General features: G+C 36.6%; 1 protein-coding gene across 3 annotated transcripts in view; it reads right to left on the bottom strand.

Moving 5' to 3' along the window:
- LOC145944522 (uncharacterized) overlaps positions 1-17996 on the bottom strand; it is a 90075-nt gene that overhangs the window by 31673 nt on the left and 40406 nt on the right. The window contains exons 1-2 of one of the 3 annotated variants that reach the window (XR_014426687.1): positions 17484-17707; positions 17138-17175 (exon numbers count right to left, since the gene is read on the bottom strand). Coding sequence is in view for 1 of the 3 variants with exons in the window: in XM_083052887.1 (XP_082909013.1) it covers positions 8094-8100 (7 nt within the window). In the remaining 2 variants the exon portion in view is untranslated. Of the gene's footprint in view, positions 1-8093; positions 8613-17137; positions 17176-17483; positions 17708-17996 lie in introns of those variants that run through there. The other 2 variants (XR_014426688.1, XM_083052887.1) reach the window with 2 other exon arrangements.

The raw sequence follows: 17996 nt of genomic DNA, 5'->3' as shown, positions 1-17996 counted from the left end.
TAAATGAGAGAAACTTTCTCGTTTTTTTCGTGTCTGCAAAAACTGCTGAACTCACTGAATTCTTCTACAAATTATTGTATCGACATATTTGTCTAATCACGATATAATGATATAGAAGAACATAACTATTTATCTTCGCGATTTATATCAAGATTCATATTTAACTTTACATGTAATGGCACATTTTGTGGCAATTCTTGTCACTAATTGCGCGAAAAAAAATTATCTTTTATCAGTGAGTTCTTGCGTGACGAAAAAAAGGTGACGGGTTAACGCAGCAGTTTGTCGTCGCAGCAGACATAAGACACAACAAATAACGTCCAGAGAATTGTTTTAACGACCGTAAAAGTGATGAGAATAGCGGTACTTCCTGCCAAAGTGAACGGCTCACCCCGCACATACTTTAGCTTAATAATCGTGTCTGTTTAACATTGACCGCCGGCCATTCTTTGTCCCATTGTGGATCAAACATTCTTTGCGAATGTACATACATATCAAACGCGCTCTCATGAAACGAGATTTGGTCTATGACATAATATACAGAATGTCCGGTTGTCAAGTGTTAGTAACGGCTTCCTCGACAAATTTATAGCCAGTCTTCGTTTGGCGAGAGATTTGCATTTGCACGTAATTATTTTTATTTTGAATATTAAATATCTTATTAATCTCAAATGTCAAGATAATTTGAATTAAAATATATTCGATTTATAATTAATCGAAAAATTAAGCTAGATTACATAATTATTATTCTGAAAGTTTAATTTATCGCAATATAAATTTTTTTAAATTTCCTTATAAAAAGGTGTTTTTTATGTAAATTATAAATTTTTGTCACGAATTCTTTTTATCTAAATTAATTTTGAAATTAACTGTTCTTTTGTTCTTCTTTTAATATCAATTCTAAATTTGCCAAGAGGTTGACAATTAATATAGAAAGGAAGTATCTTATATAATAGCAGAATATCAATGAAAATTATCAACTTCAATCATATGATACTTTATGTCGGTTATCTTATCCGAAAATGTATACATACGAATGTATTTCTCTGAAGATTGCTTTCTCAGCAATCATAATTGTTATCGAAAACGCCATAAGCATTTTAATATCGTACGTTGAGATATTTCGACTCATCATCCGTCTCATTTACGGAGATAGGCACGCATGTGTGTGCCATTGCTGAGAAAGTGATTCCATCTTTATGGGTTCAGGCAATCCAGAAGTGCGTAATCGCTTAAAATAAGCTATTCACCAAGAAGACACTCTCTCTCTCTCTCTCGAGAGAGAGAGAGAGAGAGAGAGAGACGGATCGAAGGGAGAAACATGGGTAGGCATATGCGCATTTCAAATAACCTACGTTTTCCGTTCCGGAATCATTCTAGAAGATGATCCCTAGAAGATGAAGAGAAATCTGTTGTATAATTTCATATCTCTTTCCTTAAAGAGATTTATAAATAACGCTGTGATATAAATGACGACATAAATAGACTTGTTAAAATTTAATAAATTGCTTTAAGTGTATTCTCTATTCTTTCTTTGTAATTTATTTTTACTAATATTTATCTCATATATGTATGTATATATACAAAATTTGTTTCTCCATTATCTAATTACATCTTTATCTATCTATAAAAAGTAATAAAACAGAAAAAAATAACGTAGATATATCAACAAATAATTTGATAGAAAATATTGTTAGATAATTTGAATTCTGTTCACTAAATTTCTTATATTATTATATACTTATATTTTTATAACAAACCAAACTGAAATTAGATATGAAAAGTGTCTAGCTTCAATAAATAATTTCTTTGAAGAATTAATAATTAAATAATTAGATAACTAATAATTAAGAATTGATGAATGAACATGCACACCGTATGTTCAGATCTTTTTTCTAAAACTATTAAAGTATAATAGTGTAATTAATTATTAATACGACGCTATATACTTTGTATAAATTATCACGTAATAATATTTAAAATAATTACAATATATGATTATTTTTTATATTATATATATCACACGGAAAACGTGGAAATTCGATAATATCATTCATTGAAAATCTCGATACTCTTTATTACTCGTAACCTGTCGATCTGTCGCGCCCGCTCGCGCACGCGAATTTCGTTCTAATAGCTGGGAAGCAAATAGAGTGATTCGTTTCAATTCGACAGCGACGCGTAATCGTAATTGGAGGGAAAGCAACTCGCCAGAGGCAATGCACGTAAGGCCCGAGCGTGTGTCGGGCCTTGGCTCGGTCTTAATGAAACAATGGCGAAGGCCGTTTGCGGGGACGAAGAGAGGAGACCTGGGGGAGACCTCGGTGCTAACTGGAGTCTCGCGGTCAATGAATCTGCTGGCCTTTTCCCATGCTCGCGAAGACCACGAGAGTGCCCCGGCAGCGCGCGACTCTCTTCGGGGTTCGGTCGATTTTATTAGTCTCTGACTCATTCTTTCTGTCGGCCAGCCATTTCTGTCTGTCTCATTTCTCTCTCGCTACGTCGTCTCGTCTTGCGTACGAACATATATTTCTTTTTCTCTCTCTCTCTCTTTCCCCGCATTTTTTTCTTTTTCCTTTTCCTTTTTGTCCGCCGTTCTCCGTTCAACGGAAGCCGCGAATAAGCGATATCAAATGTTTCGTCCACCGTCGAAATGCCTCAGAAATATCAGAGGCCTTGAGTCATGGATATAATACAAATGTTGGATATGCGATCGTTAGGCAATCGAAGTTTCCAAAATAAGTCGCTATCTTTGAATCAGACCAAAGTCCAAGAGAAAGAAGAAAAAAAATATATATTATATAATTCTTATATATTTTGAAATTCTGGTATTGATTCGATTTCTAATTATATAAGCTATGATTGTTACAAAAACTCGTGGTACCGATTCGACCTTTTTTTTGTAAAGAATTCATAAGACATACTTTTGTGCTAGAACAAAGAGCGACTGAAACTATCCGCAAAGGCGACAGTTAATTTGCCGAGACAACGTAGCGACGTCGTGTCCGTTCGTTTATTTTCCTTCGTGTCTCGTGGATGGACCCAGAGCTTTGCTTTTCCCATCGCGCGGTTTGTTCTTCCCTTTTTCGTCTTGCATTTGACTGCCTGTTCATCTTTCGCAGCTTTCTTCGGTCCAGCTTAAGAAGCCTGCTCGCTTTCTCTTTCTCTCCTTCGTCTTTATTCATTCTCATCTCCGTCGCAGTACGACAAAATCGAGGAGTCTTAAGGGTGGCGTTAACGAGGCGGCGAGACTTTCACACGGCCGTTCGCGTCGTCGAGGCAAACAGGTCCGTTTAGCTCCAGTTGCCAGGGCGAGCCTTCCTATTTATGCGAGTTACGTCGGAGCCGCGTCATCGTAAACTTCCCCGCTATCGATGCGTCCGCGCGATATCATATCGGTAACGTCTTCGCGTACAATGAACAACTGTTGTAAGTCACCGGAAAATTGGCGAAAACTTATTCAAAAGCTTACGCATATTTCGTTTGCAATTGACTTAAGGTATTTCTCCTTGTTATAGTCAAATTTAGCAGCATTTTTAATCTTTTAATTTAATTTTTTATTTTTAAAAATTATTATCGTTTACTATTACATTAGATATAAAGAACATTAATCGTAATAAATACGTCGTCGAGATAAATATACTATCGCGATATTTTTTGTGTTATCTCTGTTAACATCTTCTGAACAAAATTATCACACAATCAGTTTTCCTTTGGATTGTCTATCACTTTATAAAAATTTGATTTTTTATATAATACATAACTTTATTTATTTGTGCACATTAAAAAAATAGGAACCGTATCAGTTAAAAAAAAATTATCAAATAACTAACTACATTACAATTAAAAAAAAAAAGTGATTATTTCAACGCGACTTTAAATAACTTTATAACTATTAATTATTGAGTTTATGCACATCGAAAAATATTTTGACATATATTTCGATATTAAATAATCTATCTACAAATATATAAATATGAAAATATTAATCTCGATATTACTAGAAGATATTATCGATCGATAACACCCAAATATTACGAGTATCCACGCTCGTAGACGCATACTCGGGGCAAAAACAAAAATAAAAAGGATCCGAAGGAGGGCCGAAGAGGGCTATGAGTGAGGAGAAGGCGCGCCCGCGGGAATCGTCGACGAGACGTGGAAAGGCACGGTCGACGGATAAAAGGGCGGCGGAGGAGCCGGTCGACGGGGGGACCGAAAGTGTAGGGGGTCCGGTGGTCCCAAACGTGCCGCCGCCACCGCGGCCAAAACGAACTGGCGTAGCCAGCAGGCGAAACACGCGAATCCTCGCCTCGTTCTCTCGTCTCGTCGGCGCGATATCCCTGCCCTATTTCGACCGGCAAACTCGCCGAAGAACCTTGGCTGGGAGAGACGTGCCCACGGGAATAACGTGATTGATTCGACTTCGACCATACATACTCGATCACCATGGCCACAATGTTAAGCATCATGCCAATGATGACTGTAATCGTTTAGGTGATATATACATACATGCATATATGAGTATATGTAACCATAATTGTTATAATCATTAAGAATTTCTTTCAACTGATGGGGAGATATAAGATTCTGAAGAGTCACTGTCGGGAATGCAACTATATAAACCTGTACCCTTATAATATCAGATGCTAAATGCCTCCCTTTTCCTACCCTAATTCACACATCCATCACACACCCTAATCTACACGTTTTATACGATCTATAGAATCCACGCATTCTTTTCCTTTTAATATGTAAGTGAAATATCTTGTTCAGCATTTCGACGGCATTTCGAGCCCCCCTCCCCATAAATTAAAAATTGATTAATATTAAACAAACTTGCAGAAATGATTTATGCATATGTGATATTATGGAAAAAAATACACACACAAATTCGAGATTATTAATATATGAAAAAAATATTTAAAAATATCAAGATTTCGAAATATTTTTATGAAAAATCAACATGTGTCGAAATGACGATTAATTATACAGCTAAGATTAAGCGTGTATCATTAATGAGTTTGATGCATATATTAAATTTTTAACACCTAACAAAGCAGAAACGCGATTTCGTCGGAAATTCGGCGCAGCTGTAATCGCGGTATAACATGCGGGGATATTTTCTTCCAAGGTACGCATACATATACACGAATGAGATCGCGCTCGTTCCCTGCTCTACCCTAGAATCCCGAAACCCGACCTGGGCAGTTTCGGCGCCCGAAATCTCTCCGCATCCCTTAGGAGCAAAAAGGCTCTCGATATATCCTTTTGATCCTCGGAGAAGGAGCCGTTTCCTTTCTTCTCTCTGGTTATCCGTTTCGTACGGTGCCTCGGAAGGAAGGACCTCCCTGGACTTCGCCGGCTCCACGGAGGTCCCGTTCTTCTTTCTCCTTCTCTCTCAGCCTTCTCAGTCTTTTCTCCTTCGTCCTATCTCTCTCTCACTCTTTCTCCTTTCCTTCTCATACACCAGTCAAAGGATCCAGCCGAGGGCCTAGTTTCAGAGAAAGAAGACGAGAAAGAGAGAGAAAGAGAGAGAGTCGAAGTAGAGAGACGGGAAGAGCCGGGAGAAAAGCAAGAGGAGAAGAGAAAGAGAGAGAGAGAGGAGGAGCCGGAGGTCTGGAGAGGACAAGGTCTCCTTTTACTCTCCTCTCGAGACTCGGTCGATACCTTTCCACGACGCGGTGCGGCATCGCGCACACTTCGTTCTCTCACCGGCGTTACACATCGCACAAACGCATGTGCGTCTGTGTAGGATACGTACAAGGCATATGTGAAGAAACGGTTGCGTGATAGAGAGAAAGAGACCCCTGTGCACTACACACCACAAACCGTCGTCGTGCAAACCCCATGGGTCCGTAGAACCGCATTCCAAGGCGGCTCCACGGATGTGGCCCACGATGGCGTTAGAGGCGGTCAGCGAAGAAAAGACGAAGAGGAACATGAAGAAGGAGGAGAAAGCGAAGAAGTCGGTCTGGATAGAGAGTAGAAGAGAGAAGGAGAGAGGGAAAGAGAGAGAAAGAACGAAAGATAGGGAAAAAGAGAAGGAGCGCTCGGGAATAACTCGATAAAGCGAAGGACCCCTTCTAATTAAAATGAGTTCCGCCGCGGGTCCTCGTGTACGATTCTCGCCGCGTTCTTATTACGTCGCGAACTTTTACCCTCTTCCTCCTGCTCCTCTTCCTCACAGTTTCATTCCTCTGTCGTCGCGCGTACGTAAGATCGTCTTCCTGAATCGGTCGTATTTTCGCGCGTAAATCGCGATCGGAATGTGTTGCTTTGTAACCTGGTTTTTGGGCGTGATCGTGACAGCAGGAAAAATGAGAAACTGGTGATGGATCATAATTTTTGGAGAACTAGGGGATTACGGGGACTGAAAACGACCGGATAATAAATGGCGGGTAGGGCATTCAATCTTCCATTGGTCGTAATATATATGTAGAGATATATTATCTTAAATATTTTTTAAGTTAAGTGAGATTTAAATGTGAAATTAAAAAAAAATAATTTTTTTACTTCTATGTCTGGAAAGCATTTCAAAATAATAGATAATCAAATAAGAGTTTAAAATGTACATAATATTAAAAAATGAATAAATTTCTGAAAAATAATCTTTAACATACTATGTCATTTGATTCTGTTAAATTATCTGTTAATTATATTAAAAAAGATTGGACTATAAAAATTTGGACATATATTGTATGATAATAAATTGGAGAAATTTATATTAATACTATATTTAAAGCATTTCTGTTTATTTTCTAATCTTTCAACTATGATCGATAGTATCTCTTTCATCTACTGTTTTACTTTTTATAGAAGTCAGATGTTCCATAAAATCAAGTTTAAGGAAAGTTAAATAATACAACAATATATATTGTGGAATGTTTCTTCAACAATGGTGAGCGAGTACTTTAGCATGACAGCTCTTACAATAATCCATCACCTTTTTATAGTCCTTCGAAATTGCTGGACTTAATGGAAGTAAGTCGACGACTTATATTGCACTGTGTCAGTGGAATATTTTTTAGATAGATGAATCTGTTCTAATACTTCCGCCAGATTTTAAAAGACCCATTCTTTGTCAACAAACAGAAGTCTTCATTTATACTAAACCTGTTCCTCGGAATTTTATTATATATTTTTAAAAAGTTGAGAGCCGTCGTCTCAAACAGGTAGAATAAATGACCATGCGAATACTTCTCAGTGATCGCCCTCGGAAGATAAGCAAACACATTTTTCAACAAAGTAAGGAGAGAATTTTTTTATTTAATTCTCCTTTTTGAATATATCTCTTAGTGGCAATAAAGGCACGGAGAAGATCGTATATTTCAAATATTTTTTTATATATCTTTAATTTTTGAATAAGGTAATAAAACATATAAAAAAAATTTTTATAACTTTTTTATATCAAATAATAAATTGAACAAATTTGAGTTATCAAGTTTGCAATTTTTTCATTTCTTAAGAAATTTTTCGTACTTGTTATCTTTTGAATAGTATATATTTTACGTGTTACGAAACAAAATTTTATTTTTTTTTAAAGAGATATATTAAATATATTAAATATTTTTTTTCTTCTTTTTTTATTCTTTATTTTTGTGTATAACATTACTTATTATTTTTGAAAGTACCTTGGAAAAATGTATTACATTAAATGTATATCTTTTCTTAATATGAAGCCGTAATAACATATATACTATCGATTCACATGCCATTTTATTACCAATCGTCTCTCATTCGTGTTGTTCGTAAAACCTAGCTATGCTGTCACTATGATAATAATTTGTATGTCATTTTTTTACGAAGAAAATCGTCTAATGTTCTTTTAATAATAAAACTATGCCATTCACAAGTTTTCGATTGTTAGCTAACGATCAGCGATTTAGTTCGGAATAATTAAGAGCTTATTAAGAAAATCCTAAGGAGTCATTCCGCCGCAAAGTTCTATCACCCAATACATCTGATTTAATGACCCGTTGCGTAAATCAAACGTTCCATCTTCCTCCCCTACTAGTCCCTCCCTCTTTCATTCTCGATTCTCCTTTCACTCTCGTCCTTTTTCGCTTTCTCTCTTTCTCACTAACATCTACCTTTCATTCTCGTTCTTTCGATAGTCCGCGTTGGTGGCGGCGGCTTGTTCCTCGTTTAGTCCCTTTTTCTCTTTCTCATAGGGAGGTGGAGGGTTCTCTTTGAAAACAGGCAACCACCATCAACATCTCCACCGTCATCTCGCGCGAGGTAGGTCGCCTCCGGTGATACATGGCGTTTCTCACGGTGATAATTATCACCAAATCCGTGAAACATGGGGAGGCAGGGCGACAAGCGGGTAGAAAGATTAGAGAATAGCAACTTTCGACAGGCAACTTTAATTAAATAGAAAAGATTTGAAAGAGAAGAAACCACTTGACAATCCGCAAGAATTAAGAATATGCACACAACTATTGACTTTCCATCAAACTATCTGTTGCGATTATAGTTTATATAGTTTCTTTTACAAATCTGATAAATGCATTTTTAATGTGGAAATAATCTATTTTTAATTTATTTTGAATCTAATATTAAATCAATAGGTTTATTACAGTCTTAAGCTCTTTCCAAGGTTAAAATTGCCGCATTTTGAGACTTATTTAAATATATTCATAATTCTGGACCGGAATCTTTAAGGAAAGTGAAGGTGAAGCGCACCGCCTTCCGCGAATAAAATGCATTCCCGCGTGTCGAAGTGTACTGAATGCGCCGCGCTTCACGACGAGATCGTCGATAGCAGGTGACGCGATATTGAACAGGTGATTCGATATGCGAACAATGCGATATGTTCCGCGCAATTGCCGCAGCGAGATGCGTGCAAGAGGCCGAGCCGTCGAGCAATCATATACGACGTGGCTTTTCTCTGTCGACATACCAACGTGTTCAATAAAATGTTGTCGAACAGGATACAAATAGAGCAATGTCACGCACTTTTGTGACACAAAGACCGATGATGGCAGTGGCCCTTTGAAATCACTTTTTCATTTAATAGTTATTACATATATACACGTATGTATATAATAAAATAAAATAAATATATATATATATATATATATATATATATATATATAAAAGAATAATAATAATCAGACTATGAATTCTGAAAATTGCAAATTTAAGTGCCAATAATAAGCCTACACGTTATAAGAATTATAATTCATGACAGAAATCTATTTATATATTTATGAGTCGCGTATCTCTTAATATATGTATACATTCCGATATGTATTATTGGATGTGAATAATTTACTTCTTTAAATGTTTTCGGCACTATACATGAAACATAAAATCATAAATAGATTCTCATCTTAAAATCGCAAATTATAAATCTTTTAAAATTTAAATTATTAATATCGTGTGTGTGATTTTTAAAATTTGAAATCTTTTCTCATCATTATTCTTTTATTATTATTTTCATAATTATATATTATATTATTATTATTTTTCATAAGATCTCATTTTTATTATTATGTAATAATCAATGTTATCTGCGATAAACATTTTGATATTAATGTCTAAGTAAAGTGAGATATATGTAATTTCTATTTCACAACATAATGTTAATAAAGCAAATATAAAGCATCCAATTACACGCATATCACGATCGTTGCGATTGCAATTTACTCACGTTGTAATAATCAATCTCCTAGCAATTTCCTAGCGCATCACGCAATCGCGTTCATTCTGCTAATACGCTTATGTTGCAGGTCTCTTTAAAGCGAGACGCTGTTTCTACTCGACGTCAATAAAGATGATAATAACGCCTGCTTAAATTGGATGCGTAATACACTCTCGCGAGCGGAGAAACGTCAGCTTACTTACATTATAATTATCGATCTTGATATCAGTGCATGGGCCCTAACGAGGATTAATAGCGCGTCGATTATTTATTTTGCGTCTCGTGAGCGGCGCTTCTCTTGTCCATTTAAATCGCCGTGTCTACAGTACAAGAGAGAAATAAAGAGCGAGAGAAAGAGAGATAAATGCGCGCGCGCGCATCGAATAAATAAAATCCTTACCAAGAATTCGCTAACGACTTGTATCTTTCCGACTTCCCATCTCTTAATGTCATGTTACACGCGGTTTTTTATGTGACACTCGCTTCGCGAAAGGTAGTCTGTCCGACACGGGACACCACGTCGAATTTTATGAGGACACCCTGGATTCTATGAAGTTCTCGCTAACGGTTAAAAGCCTTTAAATGCGACAGGCTACTTCTTAATCGCCAGTTGCATAATGCTTTTTTTTTCCACTGCATTGTATAAGGCGCTAATCCGCGATTATGTAAGCCGCTATTATTAATAGATTTTTTTTTTTATTATATATGCAGATTTATTGAAGAATTTTTGTGGACGTCAGAAATAGCGTCAAAAATTTCTTAAATTATTTTACAACAAATTATATTACTTCCACAATTATTTCAAGAGAGTTCTAATTAATGCAATAGCGCCATTTTTTGTTTAACTGTCTTTTTTTCTAAAAAATCGGATAAGTGCAAGCGTTTTCTTTCGTGGCAACCTAACGGCGCTGTCGATTGTATCTCGCGTATAACTCGAAAAAAATCCCGATGAGAATCAAGTCTGGCCGTTGCGTTCTTGCGATTGAGAGCCTTTGCTGGGTGCACCGGCACGCCCCGGGCGGTTCCCATTGCATCGGCATTTCGGACGCCAACACACATTCGTTATTCGACGTTGCGAGAGAGAGAGAAAAAGAGAAAGATTGCACCGTCGAAAGACGCACGAGATTCAGAGCCTCTGTAAACATTTTCGTGCACCTTCTTCGTTCAGCCGACAGATTACAGAGCGTTTTCGCGCGGCAGCAACATGTATACAATATACACATCGCGACGGAGTGTCCTTTTTATCGCTGCAAGCAGTGATAGTTATAACTCACTAATTATTTTGCGTCTTGTCTAACCGCGAATGTCTATTGAAATGTCTTCAATTGCGATTAGCAGAAAATTATATAATAATTATTATATTTAAATACGCGTATATTTTTTTGAGGAAAACATTTAGACAAATCTGTCTTATTTTTTTCTTGATATGATACTAAAATTATATATGTTAATTGTTTAAAATCTATAAATAAAAAAGCGCTAATTTAAATTCTACATGATCATTGATGTTGGATATATTTTATAATGCTTTACATTTTTTAATGGGATCTTGAAAGAAAGTTTTTATAAAACTTTTGGAAAGATCGCGAGATGATATCGTCGGTCAATTAAACCTGTCTCCGGAACAGTAAGGCTGACAATGATTTGTCCTAAAGTGTGTCGAACATTTCTGCAGTGATTCGCGAGTACGTAATGGTTGAGCACACTGCACTCCAGGATCGCCAGTGAATCACCTTGTGAAGGTGGGCCGGCGGCCAGTCTACGGATATGTATGCACGGGTTCGTGTACACGCTTTTAGGTGTATAAGTGCACATACGACACACTGCACTCCGACTACACGAGTATGTATGCCCCGCACACACTGTCGTGTCGCATACCTTCGTCTCCTCTCTCCCTCCACCTTCTTGTCTCAACCTAAACCGTCTTCTCTCCCTTTACCGCCGACCCCACGTCTACCACTCCTTTCCGACGTGTACCAGACCTTTAATCCAATCTGAGTATAAGTGTTGCCCTTTAAAGCAAGCCGGGAATGGCGGGAAGCCATCCACGACCTCCACTACCGAACTTTTTCTTCGGCCGCGGCTTTTTTCCTTTTTCGTTCGTAGTCCGTCGGGCTTTAAACGAATATGTATGGCTGCTGCTTGCCGCCAACAAGTTTGACGGAGTGAGCTCGCCGTTGCGTGCGACTCGCGTAATATGTCAATTGGACGTGGTTATGCAAGCAAAACCGACTTCGATGTGTCATTGTTCTAAAGAATAAATTATGATCGTTCTAAAGTCTAAAGAATTGCGAAGAAAGAAAGCTCCACGTGTGCTAACGCTATGACGTCTATGCTATTGCGATGCAAGCAATCTTGGAAGACCCAACACCTAACTGTCGTATAATAATTTTACAAATCCCCTAATATTTTTTTCACGAAATAAACTTACATTAACAAGAAGAGGACAGATTGCAAAATATGATAAAAATCTGCAAACTCGCTTTACAGAGAGATTCCCTATCATTCTTCGCAGGAGCATCCTCCTTGCGAAATCGGAAGAAAATTGATGAATCCTACTCGCGGCGAAAACGCGTTTATCCGCGGCGCGGCGCGATGTTATCGCGATGACGGGTTAATACGGGCCGATTTCCAGGGCGAGGGAGCAGCGCGGGCTGTCCCGCCGACAAAGAAGTCAACGCCTATGAGCACGGCGCGGCGAGAGGATGATGCGCGATGCCCCGGCCAGTCGAAGTCGAAGAGAGTCACGTTTTCGAAGCGCGCGGTTCGCGCCCGGGCCCTCAGTTTGGACGCGAGCGGGCCCATCTTGTTTCACCGCACTGGTCGGCCCTGATCCCTTCGTACCTTGGGACCTACCACGCCAGCGGGATGCCTCTTTCGCCGTCTCTCCTTCTCTCTTTCTCTCCTCGTCGGCGCGGCGGCGTAGCATCCTTTAATATCTCTCGCCGGCCTCCACCTCGAGAGCTCGCCGGCTCTCATTCTCTTCAGGTTCCCTCCCTCTCTCCGATTCTCTTTGGATCACCTCTCCTTCTCGTGTCCACCCCTCGGCCCGAGCGCTCTCTCGATAGCATCTTGATGGAATGCCTGCGGGGTAGGTAGGTAGGTAGGTACCTGCCGCATTGTCGAGTCTGCTCGCTCGTGCTTTCGCACTCCTCTCGCTGCTCTCTTATTGTATTGCCGGCTCTCTCGCTGCCAGTCGCGATGGTTATGGTAGTGATGGTGACGGCGGCGGCGGCGATGGTGGTGGTGATGGTGGTGGTTGTTGGTAATCGCTTCTATTGCTTCTTGTTGCATTCGCTGCTTGCTCTCTAACCGTGTAGCACTTTGACACCAGTGCGCGAGATCGATTCAATGTTATTGTCGGCTCAACGTTTCCTCTTGTCGCGCTATTTTATTGCCGAATGCCGTTGGTTTAACGTTTCCCCTTATATCCGCGCCGCACTTTTTGTTGGATAATATCAATAAAAACCGATTGAATTTTAAAAAGAAGTAAAATGACAGAAACGTGAAAGAAATCTTTAAAATCATCTAGTATTTTAAACACGAGGCATAACATGATTTTATATGTTTTTTAGTTATATTGTTTAAAAAATAAAAGCAAGGAAATAAATATGAGAAGAACCCGACTGACGTTACAGGGTGGTGTTGTCGATCTTAAATAGCACTTGTTGCACGCCGTGAAATAATTACGCGAACTTGAAATAATTGAAACGAATTCAATTTGCGTCTTGTTTACATGGCTATCATCGTCTTATTAATATTCTCCGGGTGGAATTTTAATCGGCTTACGTTCCCGATTGATGGTGGCGGTTTGCTCGTTTCCGTAAGAGGTATTTCACGCGCATTCGCGAGCTCGTAAAAATGCTTAACGAGCTACTCCGGTGCGAGCATTTATCCAATAATCGTGACCGTATTTTGTGACCGGAGCCTTCGTATCATGCACGATCTCACTCTGTTTGCTTGCCGACTTTACAATATAATCGATGAAACATATCATTCGTCGCGCTTTTAATTTTTATCGTTAAAAAAAGTAACTTAAAGCATTTCTGTCACTTTATATAATCAAAAAATAATATTCCATATTTTACATACTCAAAAATTGTAGAATTGTAATAAATATTATATATATAATACTAATAATAATATTTATATATAATTTTATAATAATATTTATATATAATATTAATTATGATATTAATATTAATAAGATAAATTTTTTATCGGTTTTAATATTCATATAATTAATTTAAATCTATGAAATAAATAATAAATCGGCAAAGATTATAGAAGACTAGCAGTAGAAGAGTAGCAAGTTTTACCCCCCACATGTTGATGCGCCACGTGCGCGCGAGCGAATGTGTGCATATACGTATGCACGTCGAATGCGTTCACCGTGCACGATGCATAGGTGTACGTAGATACAGCCTGAGGTGGAATCTCCTGCTCTGACCCTTCAACCTTTCGATTTCGTTTCAAGAAAGGGAGAAGGAGAGAAGACGAAGTAGAGAGAGAAAGAAAAAGAGGAACACTAATGGAGAGTAGCCGAGAAATTCCTTTCAATCGTAACCCGCGATTTGCTGCTTGCGAGGCGATTATGTACGCACATATAATATTCGTCTTTCTTTTACTGTTTCTCGATCTCCAAAAATTCGCGATTTTAATCGAATTACTTTTTTTTCGACCGGAAATAATAAAAATATTTTCTAATTTCTAAAAAAATATTTTTCGTAATCCCTATAGGAACATTTTAATTAAATAGGGTTGTTTTTTTAATTCAAAGAAAAAATCTGGTTATAAATTAATTACAACTTTGAAATAATTAAGAGAGTAAACGTATGTATTTAACATTTCCAGTTCGTTGATACACAGAGAGAATTTTCTCTTAGAATTTACCCTGAAAATCATAGTAACCGTGGGACAATATGGTATGGAAAGAATTTTATGAGTATTTCTCTGATTATTTAATATTTATCACATGAGTATTTCTCTGATATTAATATTTATCACAATAAAAAATAATAATATCTATCGCAATAAAATATAAAATATGTTTGATTAATTCTACTAAACTCTATATAGTAAAATTAATAAAACATTTTATATTTTATTGTGATAGAATTATTATTTTTTATTGTGATAAATATCTATCAGAAATTCTCATAAAATTCTTTCCATATATGATATTGTTCCACGATTATTATGATTTTCAGGGTAAATTCTAAAGAGAAAATTCTCTCTGTGTACTTTTTTTCTCTTCGGTCAATTCTTTTCAATCTAAGTTTTCTTATATAAAATTGCACAAGAAAATTGTGGCCCAGCTTATCCCTAGCAATTCAAACGCGCCCATTAGAGAGGACACACTCCGGACGACCGGGATACAAAATAAATCGAGATTCGTTAAGTGTCGTCGCCAAACGGATTCGTTATAGCGACCCGCTTAGGCCGACCAATTTTAAGGAGAAAGAAAAACGTCAGAAAAATAGGTGACACAACGGCGTTATATGGACACATACATAGATAGATATACACGAGCCGGCAACGAAACGCGCAACTATCGGCCCACAGCGACTCTCGGGACAGACCGCATTCTTCTCTCATCGTTTCTCGCTGTGCAAGAATCTCTCCGCCGTGGTCCACAACACCGATATCTCTATTTTGTCCTGTCATAATTCAAACGACGTGTGCAACGCGGCCTCGATAAAGCCACCTGGACAAATCGTTCCGGCCGGTGCGCTATAAGAACACCTCGAGATTCGGCTCGAATTAACGCCGCATAATCCAGACTTTAAAATATCGCATTGACAACCTTCGCGCATTTTATTTGCTCTCTTTTATTAATCTCGCGATTATATTTCGCAAGGTTCGCGCATATATGACGAGAAATATGATGAGAAAATACCTCGTATGATAAATCGCGATATATTATATCTATTTCTATTGTCATATACAGGGTGTTAAAAAAAAAGGGTAAAATATTTTAAGGGGATTTAGTATGCCTCAAAATAAGTTAAAAAGTCTTAATAAACATGGGTCCGCAAGTAAGTAATTTTTGAGATATTGCGAAGATGCAGGGTCTGCATAGACATGGAAGGAGGTCATTTTGAGCATCTTCTTTAAGATAAGGTAAAATACTTATTTTTCTGCATAAATTATAATAAAAATAAAAATTTTAAACAAAAAATAAAAATTATAAATAAATATAAATTAAAAATATCTCAAAAACGGTTTATTTGCGGACCCATGTTTATTAAGACTTTTCGACTTGTTTTTAGGCATACTAAATCCTCTTAAAATATTTTACCCTTTTTTTTAACACCCTGTATATATATATTGTTCTTTGTGAAAATCTGTATAGTATTATATATTATAATTTTCTAACAATGCGTATGTACATGTTAGTTTTGTTTTTAAATTCAAACTTTTCGGCATTTGCGGTTGATTTTATCAAGTTTCTTGAATTAATTAAATTAAATCAGTAATGCATACTCATGTGTACGAATGTAATTAGTTATTAAGTATGATTATTGTACGATTATTAATCAAATCGGAATAATAATAATATATTAGAAGGAGAATATTATTCAATCGTTACGAATATAAAATAGTTGATGATTTTATATCAATGTGTATATGCCTGCACTGAGAAAAAAATACTGTTGAATCAACAACATTTTTGTAGTTAAATTTTATTTTATTAATTCAATGATATTATTAATCTAATCAAATACTGACGTATCTCATGTTACTGACGTATTTGATTAGATTAATAATATCATTGAATTAATAAAATAAAATTTAACTACAAAAATGTTGTTGATTCAACAGTATTTTTTTCTCAGTGTACTAAAAAGTTAATCGAGAATTGAGCTCGCAAAAAAAAATCGTTTCGGCGCCTCTTGAAAGCTTCGGACCAACGCTATCGCGAAATAAGGCTATTCGCCAAAGTCTCACTGTGATTATAGTCAGGCCAGAACAAGGGGGAGATGCGGAGTCTCTGAGGGGCTGGATGAAGCTGCTCATAGGCAGTAAATCCCTACGGATGATTAGAGGTCGGCATCGTGCCTTGTTACCCTGATATGGAATTCAATGGAGGGTACGCGAGTAACAAAGACGATTAACTATCTCTCGCTTGCTCGTGTTGGTCCCAAAGGCGTGACTCGAGCAAGGAGTACAGTTGTCTGATTCGAGGGACAGGGGAGAGAAGAGATTGCAAATGCATCAAATCAATTAATGTATCGTCATATCGGATTACTTTCCATCTCGTGATAGAAAGGGTCATTTAAACTGATTTACGTTTAAAAAGATTTAAATCTATATTAACAAGAAAACTTTCTAATAAAAAGATAAAAAATACACCAAGTACATAAAAAAGTATAAATTCTTGTATGCAACAAATAGAAGTTTTACAAAAATTAAGACACATATATGTGTGTATATATATTAATACTTAGTGTGCTTTTTATCATAAAATAAAAGTTTGTTACTCACCGATCGATGTGCAACAGCAGACTTGAAATTATGTTGATCTGTAACATACAAATATAAAATGCAATTTATAGCAGCGCTCAAAAATAATTTATTATAATATATGTATATTTGAGAAAAATATAAAATTCGATGCGTACAATAACAAGCGGAAGAAAGAGATTAACAGAATAATTATGTAATGTAATATATATAATTTCTAGAAAAAAAAACTTTAAGTATAAGCTTTTGTAAGATATAAAAGAAACTTTTTTTTTCTAATTCTGTTTAATTTTATTTAAATTATCTAAATTAAATAAACGAAAATAAATGCTCCCACAATAAAACAATATACAAATAAATTATATACCTCATCAAGATTATTCCGCCATCACCCGATGTCTCCCAGACCTCGTCCTCCTCTCAGATTGTCATGATTGCACTCACTCGCAAAAAATATTTCTTTACGCGGCACAATAAAAACGAACGCGCGACACTTTGTACGGCACTCCCGAATTCTACTTATAAATCTTTAAAAATTACTTAAAAACCGTTTGGGTACTTAGCTTCCCCTTCATCGGTGAGAAAAGATATCTGAAAAAAGAGCACCGAGCATTGGCTAATTTTTTCACCGTTACAAATACTTTCTTAATTATAAAATAAATTATAAGATATATTTTATACTTTATTGTAAAATTATATAAGTAATTAATAATTTATTAATATATTTATTGTATAATATGAATGTTTTGTTCAAAACATCACATACTATTAATAAACGGTAAATATATGTAACGACTCTTCATTATTTTTAGATCGATCGATTTTTAATCGTGATGCGAGATGTATTTAAAGTTAGCCCAGTTACATCGGTACATTCAAG

The sequence above is a fragment of the Prenolepis imparis genome, unplaced genomic scaffold, assembly GCF_030444845.1.
Source record: "Prenolepis imparis isolate NDT839.2.m4 unplaced genomic scaffold, iyPreImpa1.0 SCAF_13, whole genome shotgun sequence".
Lineage (NCBI taxonomy): Eukaryota > Metazoa > Arthropoda > Insecta > Hymenoptera > Formicidae > Prenolepis > Prenolepis imparis.
Note: the sequence above shows the minus strand (reverse complement) of the source record. Positions and strands in the feature narration are given on the sequence as shown.